Genomic DNA, 15445 nt, shown 5'->3' with positions numbered 1-15445 from the left:
TTGTAATATTAAACGTGAACTCTGTTTAAAGAAGTGAAAAGTAAGTTTGAAAAGATCTGCAGGGAACAGGAAACCATACAAAATGAAAAGGCAGATTAAAGGACAAACCAAACAGAACTTCTATAAATACGTAAAAACACCCACACATATATTGAAAATAAAGTATTTACAGATAAAATACAACATCTGAATTGGCTTCAAAATAATCCAAATTTGGGACAAAATAAAGGAAAGAGAAGTATAGAAAGAAAGAGAAGGGGGCATATAAAGTAAAAATAAGACAAACCATATGTTGAAAATTGATAAAGATGAGTGACAGATATGTGGGAGTTCATTCACTATTCTATTCTACTTTTGTATGTGTTTAGACTATTCCAGAATAGAATGTTTAAAATAAGTTAAGTCCAAAATCAACAAGGTGCTATTCACTCTGAGTACATACTACACACATACTTAGACAGTGTTGACCATCTTACCTCTCTGACCTCACCTTCTTTTTTTCTCTTCCTATGACCCAGGCACGCGAGAACACCTCAAAACACACCTACCTTGGGACATTTTCCACTGTTATCCCCTCTGCTTAGAGCACTCTTTTTCCAGATGTTCACACGGCTATCCCCCTAATTTCTTCAAAGACTGCTTTAGATATTTAGTTTACTTTCTCATCACAATGTTCTTCCTTGACTATCCTAAAATCACACACATGCTCACACACACAACTGCTCTAGCCTCTTTACAGCACTTATTAGCAGGATGTGCTCACTATCTCTTTCAATTGGAAATGTAAGATTCTTAAAGAAACTGTTTTGTTTACTCTTCATTCCTAGCACCTAAAACAAGTGAATGGTTGCTGGTTAAGTATCCAATTAATATATGCTAAACAAATGGAAAGATGCTGAATAAAAGTAACTAATGAAATTAACGACAGAATATCTGCAGATAATCAAGTATTCTAGACTCTATGCACTGTCAAAGTTTATGTCACTTACTTTGTATCTGTTTCCGATTTATGCTTCATCTCCATGATTTCTACCATGAAGAGATCAATAGGATAATTCGGTCTCCTAATTGCCAAAACAGAATCCACCACAGCCTGAAAGAGAAATGAATTACAACAGTCAACTACTTGGTCTACTGAAAGAAACCACTGGCCCTAGTAAATTGATCACTAGACTAAGCAGATAAAGTGCTTCAGCCTCCAAAACACAGGGCAAGTCAAAAAAATACCGCTTTCTCAGGGACACTTGGAGAAGGCGATGGCACCCCACTCCAGTACTCTTGCCTGGAAAATCCCATGGATGGAGGAGCCTGGTGGGCTGCAGTCCACGGGGTCGCTAGGAGTCAGACACAACTGAGCGACTTCATTTTCACTTCTCACTTTCATGCACTGGAGAAGGAAATGGCAACCCACTCCAGTGTTCTTGCCTGGAGAATCCCAGGGATGGGGGAGCCTGGTGGGCTGCCGTCTATGGGGTCACACAATCGGACACAACTGAAGCGACTTAGCAGCAGCAGCAGGGACTCTAATGACAACCAATCCCAATGGATATTTTAGAGCCTACATGAACTTCAGAGATTATCAGGCCCAAACCCTTTAAGAATTATGGTCTTAAATAAAGTCTAACAGGTAGTAGTGGAGTCAGGACTAGAAATCAGAGGTGTCTTTAACTGCCAAGCCTACTATACCAACACTACTCAGACTTTTCCACCAAAGGACACCTTAGTGGACAAGAAGGAAATGTAATCTAAGGAAAGAGGTCAAATTTGCTCACTCTAACAACATGAAATTTTTAAGTCTTCTCTTTTACCATGAAATTTTTCCATGTCATGCCACAATATATATTTGTTTTTTGTTTTTAATTCTTACTGGAGTACAGTTGATTTACAGCATTGTTTTGCACATTTGTTTTAATGTGAAAATAATGCTTTTCCTCAAAATTGTAAAGTAAAATTGACACTCCAGAAAGATATGTCTCATTTATTCTGCCAAATATCCCCAGGGGTATGAAATTTGAGAAGCACAACACAACACAGCCTATAGCTTAACTCAGAAAGTAATATGAAAATAACTGACTACAGAAATTAAGTGCTATAGTATAACCATCCTAAAATATAAATAAAGGGGAAAAAATCTGTATTTTCGAAAAGTTTACTGAGGGAATATGATATAGGGGTTTGATGCCTAATGAGGAATAATGATAAAGCACTGGAAGGTGAGAGTATACAGTGTTTTATAGCTCCAAAAGAGAATGGGGGCCCTAATTAGATAGCTGGAGGATGCTGGGCAAAGTGATATATGTAATCTAAAAGCAGAAAATATAGCAGTCTTCATATAGACTCTGCTTAGCAAGAAAATGCCTTAATTTCTTAGTTTGATTTCCCCAGTCAGTTTTCTTATTGGTAAGCAACAGGGAGGGAACACAGCCCTGCCCATCAAAAGAAAACTGGATTAAAGATTTACTGAGCACAGCCCCGCCCATAAGAACAAGCCCCAGTTTCCCCCTCGGTAGGTCATTTCCACCAGGAATCTTCCATAAGCCTCTTACCCTTCTCCATCAGAAGGCAGACAGAATGAAAACCACAATCACAGAAAACTAACCAAACTGATCACATGGACAGCAGCCTTGTCTAACTCAATGAACTATGAGCCATGCCATGTAGGGCCAACCAAGACGGATGGGTCATGGTGGAGAGTTCTGACAAAACGTGGTCCACTGGAGAAGGAAATGGCAAATCACTTCAGTATTCTTGCCTTGAGAACCCCATGAACAGTATGAAAAAGCAAAATGGTATGACACTGAAAGATGAACTCTCCAGGTAGACAGATGTCCAATATGCTACTGGAGATTAGTGGAGAAATAACTCCAGAAAGAATGAAAAGACAGAGCCAAAGTGAAAACAATACTCAGTTGTGGATGTGACTGGCGATGGAAGTAAAGTCCGATGCTGTAAAGAACGATATAGCATAGGAATCTGGAATGTTAGGTCCATGAATCGAAGCAAATTGGAACTGGTCAAACAGGCGATGTCAACATTTTATGAATTAGCGAACTAAAATGAACTGGAATGGGTGAATTTAACTCAGATGACCATTATATCTACTACTGTGGGCAAGAATCCCTCAGAAGAAAGGGAGTAGCCCTCATAGTCAACGAAAGAGTCCAAAATGCAGTACTTGGATGCAATCTCAAAAACAACAGGATGATCTTGTTCGCTTCTAGGCAAACCACTCAATATCACAGTAATCCAAGTCTATGCCCCAACTCGTAATGCTAAAGAAGCTGAAGTTGAATGGTTCTATGAAGACCTATAAGAACTTCTAGAACTAACACCCAAAAAAGATGTCCTTTTCATTATAGGGGACTGGAATGCAAAAGTAGGAAGTCAAGAAACACCTGGACTAACAGGCAAATTTACCCTTGGAGTACAAACTGAAGTAGGGCAAAGGCTGACAGGGTTTTGCCAAGAGAACACACTGGTCATAGCAAACACCCTCTTCCAACAACACAAGAGAAGACTCTACACATGGACATCACCAGAGGGTCAATTCTGAAATCAGATTGATTATATTCTTTGCAGCCAAAGATGGAGACGATCTATATAGTCAGCAAAAACAAGACCAGGAGCTGACTGTGGCTCAGGTAAACTCCTTATTGCCACATTCAGACGTAAAATTGAAGAAAGTGGGGAAAACCACTAGACCATTCAGGTATGGCCTAAATCAAATCCCTTACAATTATACAGTGGAAGTGACAGACAGATTCAAGAGATTAGATCTGATAGACAAGGTGCCTGAGGAACCATGGATGAAGGTTCATGACACTGTATAAGAGGCAGTGATCAAGACCATCCCCAAGGAGAACAAATGCAATAAGGCAAAGGGTTGTCTGAGGAGGCCTTACAAATAGCTGAGAAAAGAAGAGAAGCAAAAGACAAAGGAGAAAAGGAAAAATATATCCATTTGAATGCAGAGTTCTAAGGAATAGCAAGGAGAGATAAGAAAGCCTTCCTCAATGATCAATACAAAGAAATAGAGGAAAACAATAGAATGGGAAAGACTAGAGATCTCTTCAAGAAAATTAGAGATACCAAGGGGACATTTCACGCAAAGATGGGCACAATAAAGAACAGAAATGATATGGACCTAACAGAACCAGAAGATATTAAGAAGAGATGGCAAGAATACACAGAAGAACTATACAAAAAAGATCTTCATGACCCAGATAACCATGATGGTGTGATCACTCACCTAGAACCAGACATCCTGGAATGCAAAGTCAAGTAGGCCTTAGGAAGCATCACTACAAACAAAGCTAGTGGAGGGCAAGTCAAGTGGGCCTTAGGAAGCATCACTACAAACAAAGCTAGTGGAGGGGATGGAATTCCAGTTAAGTTATTTCAAATCCGAAAAGATGATACTGTGAAAGTGCTGCATTCAATATGCCAGCAAATCTGGAAAACTCAGCAGTGGCCACAGGACTGGAAAGGTCAGTTTTCATTCCAATCCCAAAGAAAGGCAATGCCAAAGAATGTTCAAACTACCATACAGTTGCACTCATCTCACACGCTAGCAAAGTAATGCACAAAATTCTCCAAGCCAGGCTTCAACAGTACATGAACCATGAACTTCCAGATTTCAAGCTGGTTTTAGAAAAGGCAGAGGAACCAGAGATCCAATTGCCAACATCCGATGGATCATCAAAAAAGCAAGAGAGCTCCAGAAAAACATCTACTTCTGCTTTATTGACTATGCCAAAACCTTTGTGTGGATCACAACCAACTGTGGAAAATTCTTCAGCAGATGGGAATACCAGACCACCTGACCTGCCTTCTGAGAAATCTGTATGCAGGTCAAGAAGCAACAGTTAGAACTGGACATGAACAACAGACTGGTTCCAAATTGGGAAAGGAGTATGTCAAGGTTGTATATTGTTATCCTGCTTATTTAACTTATATGCAGAATACATCATGCAAAATGCCGGGCTAGATGAAGCAGAAGCTAGAATCAAGGCTGCCAGGAGGAATATCAATAACCTCATATATGCAGATGACACCACCTTTATGGCAGAAAAGTGAAGAACTAAAAAGTCTCTTGATGAAAGTGAAAGAGGAAAGTGAAAAAGCAGGCTTAAAACTCAACATTCAGAAAACTAAGATCACGGCATCTGGCCCCTTACTTCATGGCAATAGATGGGGAAACAGTGGAAACAGTGACAGACTTTATTTTTGGGAGCTCCAAAATCACGGCAGATGGTGACTGCAGCCATGAAATTAAAAGACGCTGCTCCTTGGATGAAAAGCTATGACCAACCTAGACAGTATATTAAAAAGCAGAGACACTACTTTGCCAACAAAGGTCCATCTAGTTAAGCTATGGTTTTTCCAGTAGTTATGTATGGATGTGAGAATTGGACTATAAAGGAAATCTGAGCACCAAAGAATTGATGCTTTTGAACTGTGGTGTTGGAGAAGACGCTTGAGAGTCCCTTGGACTGCAAGGAGATCCAACCAGTCCATCCTAAAGGAAATTGGTCCTGAATATGCATTGGAAGGACTGATGCTAAAGCTGAAACTCCAATACTTTGGCCACCTGATGCAAAGACCTGACTCATCGGAAAAGACCCTGATGCTGGGAAAGATTGAGGGCAGGAGGAGAAGGAACGACAGAGGATGAGATGGTTGGATGGCACCACTCACTCGATAGACTTAAGTCTGAGCAAGCTTCAGGAGTTGGTGATGGACAGAGAAGCCTATTGCGCTACAGCGCACGGGGTTGCAGAGAGTCGGACACGACTGAGCGACTGAACTGACTGAAGAACTGAGTAGAAAGAACTCAGGTGTTTCAGTCCATTTGGTATTTGTATTTCTCAAAGTAAATTAGTAAGATACAATTCTGATTTATATGTCAATGTCTTATGATCTCTTCATTCCTGATACACTAACACTCAAGTTTCAAAAACAGTAAAGCGGAAGAACAATGATAACATCATCAAACTATAGGTATCTGATAAAAAAAAACCTTCCCAGAATCCACAACTTTGTCCTGATATTATATTTATATATTCTACCTTTATAAGTAAACAAGTATACATTTCCCAGATTTGAATATTATCTATCAACTCCCTCATGTTCATTAAAGTGGTAATCTCAATTACAAGGTACACTGTCAAAACTATGTCCCCAACCTCGCATAATAAATATGGACCTCTAGCTTTAGGAAACCAGTATATAACTCCAATGGTGTCCAGAGGGGGTGATCCACAGGCAGCCAAGCCCAACTTTTTTAACAGAAGGTTTAATATGACACTTTTGAAAAATTACACATACTATTCTGACCAATCAAATCTATTCTATAAATAAGCCTATAAATAAATGTCCGTCTTCTATATTTTATTGTATGTTCAAAAGAACCACATGTCATAGTTTATTGGGGGCTTCCCAGGTGGCACAGTGGTAAAGAATCTACCTACCAATGCAGGAGACATAAGAGATGCAGGTTCCATCCCTGGGTCGGGAAGATCCCCTGGAGGAGGAAATGGCAACCCACTCCAATATTCTTGCCTGGAAAACTCCATGGGCAGAGAAGCAAAGAGTCCATGGTGTTGCAAAGAGTAGGACACAACTGAGCGCACGCACATGCATACACGCACGCACGTGCACGCACACACACACACAGACACACACAAGCACACACGAATAGTTGATTATCTTATAAGAAAAAGAAAAATGTCACCATGTGTTAGTCTGCACTCATTCTGCAAAGGTTTAACTACATACCTCTGTTAACACATCAGCCAGTTGAGGATGAACCTTAGTTTGTAGAGATGTTCTAGCCACATCTAAAAGGATTTCTCTTTTCATCTCTTTTTTAATTTTAACTTGTTCCAAAACTTCAAGTGCCTTTATTTTTGCAATTTCAAAGCCTTCAGCTATTATTCTAGGGTGCAGGCCCTAATACAACAAAATAAAACTATAAAGTAAGTTATACAAAGTAAAATTAACAATCCTTTCCTATTAATAGGATTGTCCAAAAAAGGTAATTACTCACATCATTGCCACTAAATATAAGTGTAGGTATGTAATTTATAAAAGTACTCTTTCAGTGCTTCATATTTAAAACAATCTCAAACTTACAGAAAAATTGTTTATATTATATGACAGTACAAAAAACTACAAAAGTTATTCTTATTTTTGAAAACTATAACACATTGTTGTGTAGTACTCTTCCAAATGAGCACAAGACTCCCTGTAATGCAGAGGAAAAGAACCGGCACAGTTTGGAGAAAAATGACAGATAGGCAGCACTTTCACAAAAAGTTCAAAGTTAACACCATAGCATGGAACACACACACACTATGTGCCTCCTGATAGATTGCATTAAGACCTCAAGAGCACTTCCATGGCATTCCTGCCGAGAGTTCATAACCCAAATCTGATCATGAGGAAACAGACAGATCCAAACTGAGGGACTTTCTTCAAAAAAAAAAAACAAACAGCCTATAATCTAAAAGTAGCTATGTCAGCAATGTCATGAAACACAACAGATGGCTTAGGAACTATTCCAGCTTAAAGAAGACTAAAGCTATATGACAACTGAATATGAAGCATGAGCCTAAATTTTCTTCTGCTATAAAGGACAGTATTGGGATAAGTGATGAAATTTGAACAAAACCTGCAGATCAGATAATAGTACTGTATCAGTGTGTTTATATTAATGTCCTGTTTTGATCACTATACTGTGGTTATAGATGAGAATTCCGTGGTTTTAAGAAAGATACACTGAAATATTTAGATCACCATGTCTGGAACTTATTCTTATACCATTAGAAAAAATATGTATATTACTATATAAATATATGGTATATATATATAACATATATATATATATGAACAAGAGAGAAATGTTACCCTTTGAAGTATTCTTGCAAATATTCTATAGGTCTGACATTATAACAAAAATTTTTTTGAAAAAGCACTATTGCTTACTGTGGAAAGTAATACATAAACTTATTGAAGGCTGGAACTAGTTCTAATTTATTCCCATCCTCCATTCATTTACATCAGTCCTACAGTAACTTCAAAAGTTGACATTTATTGAGCATTTGTACCAGGCACTGTTCTAAGGACTTTACATGTATTATTTCAGTCCCCTCAACACTATGAACTGGGTGCTGATATTATTCCTGTTTCACAGATGAGGAAATTTAGGCTTAAAGGCTTAGATCACCAGCCTAGTAAGAGCCAGAGTCAGGATTTAAACCCACAAGACCTGATGCCTGAGCCTGTGTTATTAATCATTTTCAAAACATTTCTTCAGCCTAGGACCTCACAACTTCTCACCTGGACTACTAGGAAAAACATCAGTCTTGACTCTCTTAAACTGTCCCCTAAATATCTGAAATGCCCATCTGACCATTAATTAACTCATTAATATGTTAATATGAATACTCTTCTTGGTTAATATTAAGTGCCTATTCACTACTGTCTGCATCACTTTAAACTCCACCAACGCCAAACTGCTTGCAAGCTGTGGACACACACCAGTTGTTTCTCTTTTCTGTGCCTCTGCTCATGCTGTCCCTTCTGCCTGGATGTCATTCTCCTCCCCTGTCACTCTTTCATCAGGCTCACTCCTTCTTATCCTAAAGATTCAGCCCAGGCCTATTTCCTGCAGAGAGTTCTTCCTGATTACCTTTAGATTAAGTCAATTTCCCAAAAACTGTCATTGGTTTAGGATGGACATAAGACCAATACTGGCCCAATCATATAAAGGAAGGACTTCTAGCTCATGACTGACTGAACTGTTTTCTCTTGTCCTCTCCTGCTGAGGATTAGTAAGGGAAGCAGGGCGCCTGATCTCTTCTGACAGTCTTTCACTCAGGATGGAAATAAGCCCATGATGAAACAGCATCATAAGTGCAAGAGCTGAGACAGAAGGGACCTGGGCAATTGATGACTTGCTAAATTTTTAATCAATGAACCCTAGAAGCTTGCTTTATTGCTCTATTTTTTGCTATGGGAGAAAATTTTTTACTGTTTAAGTGACTTTTAGTCAAGTTTTTACTGCTTACAGCCAAAAGCATCCTAAGTTGTATGCACTGAATTAATAGACAATTCCCAATACTAAATGAAACACAAAGAAGTGATCCTTTGAGCACTTTGACCAGATTACGCTTTGCTAAAATGGCCCTATAAAGAGCAGAAATTCAACTACTTAACTAGAAAAGACAGGTAAATAATACAAAAAAAAAAAAAAGACAAATTGAACAAAGGCACAGAGGTAGAAATGTATGTAATTATTTCACAGGCCAGTGAACAAAGGCATCTGGCTACAGTAGACTATTTACAAAGGGAACTGAAATTAGAAAGGTAGGTAAATTCACAGTGTGGATAAGCTTCAATAATTTTCCTCTAGTTATTTTTTTAAAAGGTCCATAATTTGGTTTCAGCCTTATCAGTGATATTTTCTTTCTTAGGCCATTAGTCATGGGTACATGGCTAATTTTTTAACTTTTATGTATCTCAAATACTTTATTTTTTAGGGTTAAGGTTAGGTATATCACTTCAATAAAAAGGCATTATTTTGGCAAAAAGGCTCATTGTTATTTCTATTCATAACTGTCCAAAAGCATCTTGATAAAAATTAATTATTGCAGTCTAAAATTAAACCATTTTACTAACAAAAAATAAATAACTTTCTATTCAAAAATACCACATGAATGTGCATTCTATGAAATTCTAATACCTCAGAAATATAAAGATCAGCTTGTTTTAGTAACTCTCCAATGATTAGAACATTTGAAGTAGTACCATCTCCTGTAATGTCATCCTGGGCTGTTGCTACTTTTGCTATCAAGGAAGCTGTTGGGTGTTGAATTTGCTGAAAAAAGTAAGCAGATTACAAAACAGAAAGAATGAGAGAAAGAGTCCACCACAAGCAAGCTAACATAAGGGTCAAAAGTAAAATTAAGAAGTTAAATAAGCTTCATTCTATTAGTTCACAAGTTCTGTATTATCATACATAATAAATGTCAAAACCAAGTTAAAAACTGAGAACTAATGAGGTTTGAACATTTTATAAAAGCATCTCTGCTTCAGAATGCAATGACATTTCCAAAATAAGATTAAATCCTTCAATCTTGAAGATGAATATATTTACTAAAATTGCAAGGAATTTTTTTCCCCATGATTACAAAGAACATACTGCAGTGCCTTTAAAAAATGTAACTAATTTGGAAGTATCCCTAAGCTATTATGTGTAAGATTTGAAAACAGTCAAAAGACTTTTTTCCCCCCTAAGGTTTATCCAACAAACATATCTCATGACAGCAGTATTTAGCTGATGGCCTTGGTTTAAAGACATACAAATTGTACTATGTCCTCAGTTATGACTTATCAAGGTTTATTAAGTCAGCAACATCAGCTCACCATCTCATGGAGCAGCACATTGCCATCTTTGGTGAGTTTGACATCTCCTGCACCAGAAACAAGCCTATTCAGAAAACAGTGGTTATTAACCTCATATGGCAAGAGCCAAACAAGACACTTCCAGTACTTGCCACTCCACTATCTTTAATATAAGTAACTGGGTGTGGAAAACTTCCATTATATCATGGGGGATACCACAGTAATTACCACCATTTGCAACCCACAATATCACTTCTCCCCAGATGGACTGCAATGGTGATTTCATTTCCAAAGGAGGATTTACAAGTCTAAGGATAGAAGCAGTTGATGAGTTATGAACAGTGGTTTGGTACTTGGGAGAGTACTTGGAAGTCTAAAAACCACATATTTGTGAATTTTCTGCAGGTTTCTTATTTTTGTGAAATGTTACATTCATTCACTGAACTATTTTTTCCTTTATCTTTCATGTTTATAAGATCAAGTTCGGTCAACCCTACAATCTAAAGGTCTCTTGAATCTACCCTCTCCTGCCATTTCCGCTGTCATCATCATCTCTAATCTGGACTACTTAGCATCCTGATATTTCTGAATTGGAATCTACCCTCCACACTGCATTTATAAGCTCAAAGACAATGTGATTCAGTAAGTTACCTGAAAAAAAAAAAATTCCTTCCACGATTTTCATGTTATCCATCACCTTCAAGGTAAAATCCAAGCTATTTTACAATGACATAGTTTACCTTTCCCAATTTGGGGAATGTCTATCCTTTTCTACTTCTTCTACCAAGTGAGATCTTGTGGGAAAATCCTGTGGTTCCCTTAATAAATCATGTTTGGTTTCGTTTCTGTTGGATTTATACCATTGGGCTTTCTTGGTCCTGAAGTTATTCTACCTAGACGGCCTTTACTCCCTTCTCTAACTGGTGAACTCTAATCCTCTTTCAAGATTGAGGAAAAATTCTATTATTTGAGAAGCTTTCCTTTCTCCCTTCTGTCATCAATTATAATCCCTTTCCTCAGTACAATATATGCTATACATTATATATATATATATATATAAAACCATTAGCACATTCATCTCTACCAGAACTCCTTCAGAACAGAAACTGTAGCTTGGTCATCTCTATATTCCCAGCATCCCAACTAGACATAATCAGTGCCCTCTTTTACTGTTAATATTAATTACTCTGCTCATTCTTCTGAGACTGTATCTCTCCTCTTACAACTCATCACTGCCCTCACTAGTCTCTTCCCCTCACTCTTTTTTTCCTGGTCACACCACGCGGCATGACGGATCTTTTAGTTCCCCCACCAGGGATCTAACCGCTCCCCCTGCAGTGGAAGCCGGGAGTCTTAACCAGTAGACAGCCAGGGAAGTCTTTTTCCCATCCCCACTCTCTTCTAAAGCAAATAATGGTCCTAAATAAATACATGCTAAAGGATGAACAGATATGACGAACCGTATGCACAGAGCGTTCAACTTGCCTAAGGACCTAAAATCTAAAGGAGAACTTGGATTTGAACCCAAGCCTGCCAAGCTCCAGAGCCCGAGCCCTCTCCACTACAGCACACTGCCAAACAAAACCCAAACTCTTTAAAGACAAGAGAGCTAGAGAGCTTATGTTTCATTCCAGACACATAATGAACTTTTAACTGCATATGAACCTAAACAAGAAGTTGGGGGTGGGGGCGGGGGGTGGTCGCCGCTTCACTCGTGAGCCCTTTCTTCGGGGAGCATTTCTCCTCCTCAACCAGGCAGGAGATGAACTCAGGGCAAGAATGAAAACGAGGGAAAGCAGGCCCACAAATGCGTCCACATCGCTCCAAACTCTGCGGAACCTCTGCCTCACAGGGCGCCCCGATGCCAAACAAACCCCGATGCCCTAACCGCCGCTCCAAAGGCCGTCTCACATTTTCATGGTGCCCTTGGGACCCAAGTTGGTCCGCAACACATCCTGCAGCCCTCGGGCGGCGCATATATTGACGGCCAAGGCTGCCTGGGCCCGTGCCACCTCAGCCTTGGAGTTTATGGCCTTTATCGCAGCCATGAACAGAATATCGGAGAAGCGACCCTACAGGCAAAAATCGCCTGTTACTGAAGGGATATACGTTACTGAAGGAAATCTGGGCGCCACCGCTTACGTCCCGGAGCCTCAGCCAATCCGCGTCCGGACAGGACGTTACGTCATCAGGCGTCGCCGGGACGGAAGCCAGGATCGCCTCCGGTCGGATCGCAAAGATGGCGTCGTCCGCCTCAGCTCGGCCTGCCGCGGGGAAGCGAGTGGTGAATCAGGACGAACTGCGGCGGTTGATGAAGGAGAAACAGCGTCTGAGCACCAACCGGAAACGGATAGAATCTCCATTCGCGAAGTACAACCGCTTGGGGCAGCTGAGTTGTGCCCTGTGTAACACTCCGGTTAAGAGCGAGCTCCTGTGGCAGACTCACGTCCTGGGAAAGCAGCACCGAGAGAAAGTGGCCGAGCTGAAAGGCGCGAAGGAAGCAGCCCAGGGCCCGTCCGCCAGCGCAGTGCCTCAGTCCACCAAGAGGAAGCCGCCGGACTCTGAGAGCCAAGATGCCAAAAGGGCGAAGGCCTCCCTGGTTCCTCAGGTACAGCCCTCCACGTCCGCTTTGCCCACCAACTTTGACAAAGCCGGGAAGGAGTCCACTAGGGCGACCGTCGGTAAGGCTTCGGGACTCGGTTTACTCCCTGATTATGATGACGAGGAGGACGAGGAGGAGGAGGAGGGAGGCGGAAGAGGAGAAGGGAAGAAAGGGGATGCCTGTAAGCAGCCGTCCAAGTCACAGAGCAAGGAACACTCACTTTCCTCCTCGCGGGAAGCATCTGGTAGTAGGCTGCCAAGCAATTTCTCGGATACAAATCCTCCCAAGGCCCCTTTAATCCCTCATTCCGGGTCCATTGAGAAAGCAGAAATACATGAAAAAGTAGTGGAAAGGAGAGAAAACACTGCGGAAGCATTACCGGAAGGGTTTTTTGACGACCCTGAGATAGATGCGAGGGTACGAAAGGTTGATGCCCCAAAGGACCAGATGGACAAAGAATGGGACGAATTTCAAAAAGCTATGAGACAGGTCAACACTATTTCCGAAGCCATAGTTGCCGAAGAGGATGAGGAGGGACGGTTGGACCGACAGATTGGGGAGATCGATGAGCAGATTGAGTGTTACCGTCGAGTGGAAAAGCTGCGGAATCGCCAGGATGAAATAAAAAATAAGCTTAAAGAGGTTCTGACCATAAAAGAACTGCAGAAAAAGGAAGAGGAGAATGTTGACAGCGATGACGAGGGGGAGCTACAGGATTTATTGTCTCAGGATTGGAGAGTGAAGGGAGCTTTGTTATAGGGTTTCAGAGACCCACGATTTTGTACTGTTGTGTAGAAAGTGCTGTCTCAGTACAGTACCCTTTACTCCATGCCTAGAGATTTGGTAACCTAACTGGATTGTTGAGATACAATGAGCCTGCGAAGAGACCACTTCGGAAAATTGGTGTAAAATATTTTTGAGGTAGAGGTGTTTTTGAAGTATTACATACTTAAATGCCAGTTTTTTCACACACTTATATAGCTAAAGTTTGGGTTGTAAAAACTGTAAATGTTGTACATACTAAATATATATTTACTTAAGAATTCTGGTTTGAAATTTATAAATTAATAGAAGTCAGACTAACAGACGAGCTTTTAAATGAAAACCAAGTGTGACGTTTGCGGTATATATGACTTGTTCTTTTCCAACTCCATAAATCAAATTCAAGGTTATTTTGTTTTTTTTAAAAACAGTGCTCATGAATAACAAGTTATTCAGAGCTAATTAGTTCTCTGTTTTATAAAACCATGTTCCACGAGAACATAGTGAAAGATACATGCCAAGCATGATCAACTACCTTAATCCAGAGTTTCTGTATTAAACCAGTAATTCTTGGTTGTAGGTGCACATGAAAATTTCATGCAAAGTTTTTTAAAAAGTGTACGTGAATCGTGTGAAGCTTTTTTTAAAATTCATGTGCCCCTACCATTGAAGAGATTCAGTAAAGCTAGAGTGGGGCTCAGACACCTGTATTAGTTTTGAAAGCTTCCCAGCTTCTGTGAGAATTCCCAAATGGTCCAGTGGTCAGGGGTCTGCACTTCCACTGCAATGGGCGCCGGTTCAATCTCTGGTACCCTAATCAGGAAACTAAGATCCCGGAAAGCTGTGAGGCTTGGCCAAAAAAAAAAAGCAAGCTTCCCATTATTCTAATAAGGCTAAAATTTGGGCACCACTGTGCTAAATCCAGAACACATTTACATTTTCCCAGGCTTTATTTTTTCTTTAAATGACAAATCCCACAAGTTTACTGTCACATAACAGAAATACTATGTTTTATGTATATTCCACCTAATCTTAGATTTTATTGTTAAATATTGTGGTAAATTAGAGTTAACAGGTTCTATCAGTTGTAAGAAGGAGGTAATAGCTAAGACTTTCTTTAAATATAAGCCAGGCAGAGTTCTAAGTGATTTACATAAGCTCAGTCTGATTTCCCTGAAACCCAGGTTTTAGGTCCAGGGTTAAGGTATGAAAAAGCCTTGAATGTTGAACAAAAGAATTCTTCCTACAGACACTGCGCAAAAAGAAAGTTTTCAAGCCAAGAGTTACATCTGCAGAAAATACGGAAGATTATTTTAGTTGCAGTATATAGAATGGAATGAACATGGGTAGGGGGCAGGAAGCTGGGAAACTACTTGGAAACTAGATTTTAAAAGCAAAGCAACTAAGACTAGGTATGTACTGAAAGGTAATAGAATTGAAGAATTTCATAGGAAGAGCTAACATCTTAGTGACTAGAAGTGAAGAACAGATGGAATTCAGGGGTTTGGAGTTTCTCTAGTATGGGTGCCTGTAAGAAGTTATCTTAATGCTTCCAGAGCATTTTAATTGTCCTATGCCTTTGGCAAAAAGGCTTTGCTTTCCTGATGTGTCCAGCTGATCTGACAGTAACTTCAGTTTGATAATGTAAAGGGTATGTCTGCATCAAATATATGA

The 15445-nt window shown here is 39.9% G+C and overlaps 2 protein-coding genes across 3 annotated transcripts in view; one reads left to right on the top strand and one right to left on the bottom strand.

Moving 5' to 3' along the window:
* Window positions 1-12455, bottom strand: part of CCT6B (chaperonin containing TCP1 subunit 6B) — a 35417-nt gene extending 22962 nt beyond the window's left edge. Inside the window, exons 1-5 of one of the 2 annotated variants that reach the window (XM_068978351.1) lie at window positions 12319-12455; window positions 10429-10492; window positions 9746-9880; window positions 6778-6951; window positions 990-1093 (exon numbers count right to left, since the gene is read on the bottom strand). In XM_068978351.1, coding sequence (XP_068834452.1) covers window positions 990-1093; window positions 6778-6951; window positions 9746-9880; window positions 10429-10492; window positions 12319-12455 — 614 coding nt within the window. The remainder of the gene's footprint in view (window positions 1-989; window positions 1094-6777; window positions 6952-9745; window positions 9881-10428; window positions 10493-12318) is intronic. The other variant, XM_068978352.1, reaches the window with a different exon arrangement.
* A 191-nt stretch (window positions 12456-12646) lies between these two features.
* Window positions 12647-13961, top strand: ZNF830 (zinc finger protein 830). Its single transcript, XM_068978682.1, has one exon. The coding sequence runs from the start codon at window positions 12647-12649 to the stop codon at window positions 13766-13768; it is 1122 nt and encodes a 373-aa protein (XP_068834783.1). The 3' UTR covers window positions 13769-13961.
* Window positions 13962-15445: the final 1484 nt, after the last annotated feature.

This window comes from Capricornis sumatraensis, chromosome 8, assembly GCF_032405125.1.
Source record: "Capricornis sumatraensis isolate serow.1 chromosome 8, serow.2, whole genome shotgun sequence".
In the NCBI taxonomy this organism is placed as follows: Eukaryota; Metazoa; Chordata; class Mammalia; order Artiodactyla; family Bovidae; genus Capricornis; species Capricornis sumatraensis.
Note: the sequence above shows the minus strand (reverse complement) of the source record. Positions and strands in the feature narration are given on the sequence as shown.

What these genes read in the sequence shown, in the direction of transcription:
- ZNF830 (XM_068978682.1), top strand. Translation starts at nt 12,647, where the DNA reads ATGGCGTCGTCCGCCTCAGCTCGGCCTGCCGCGGGGAAGCGAGTGGTG.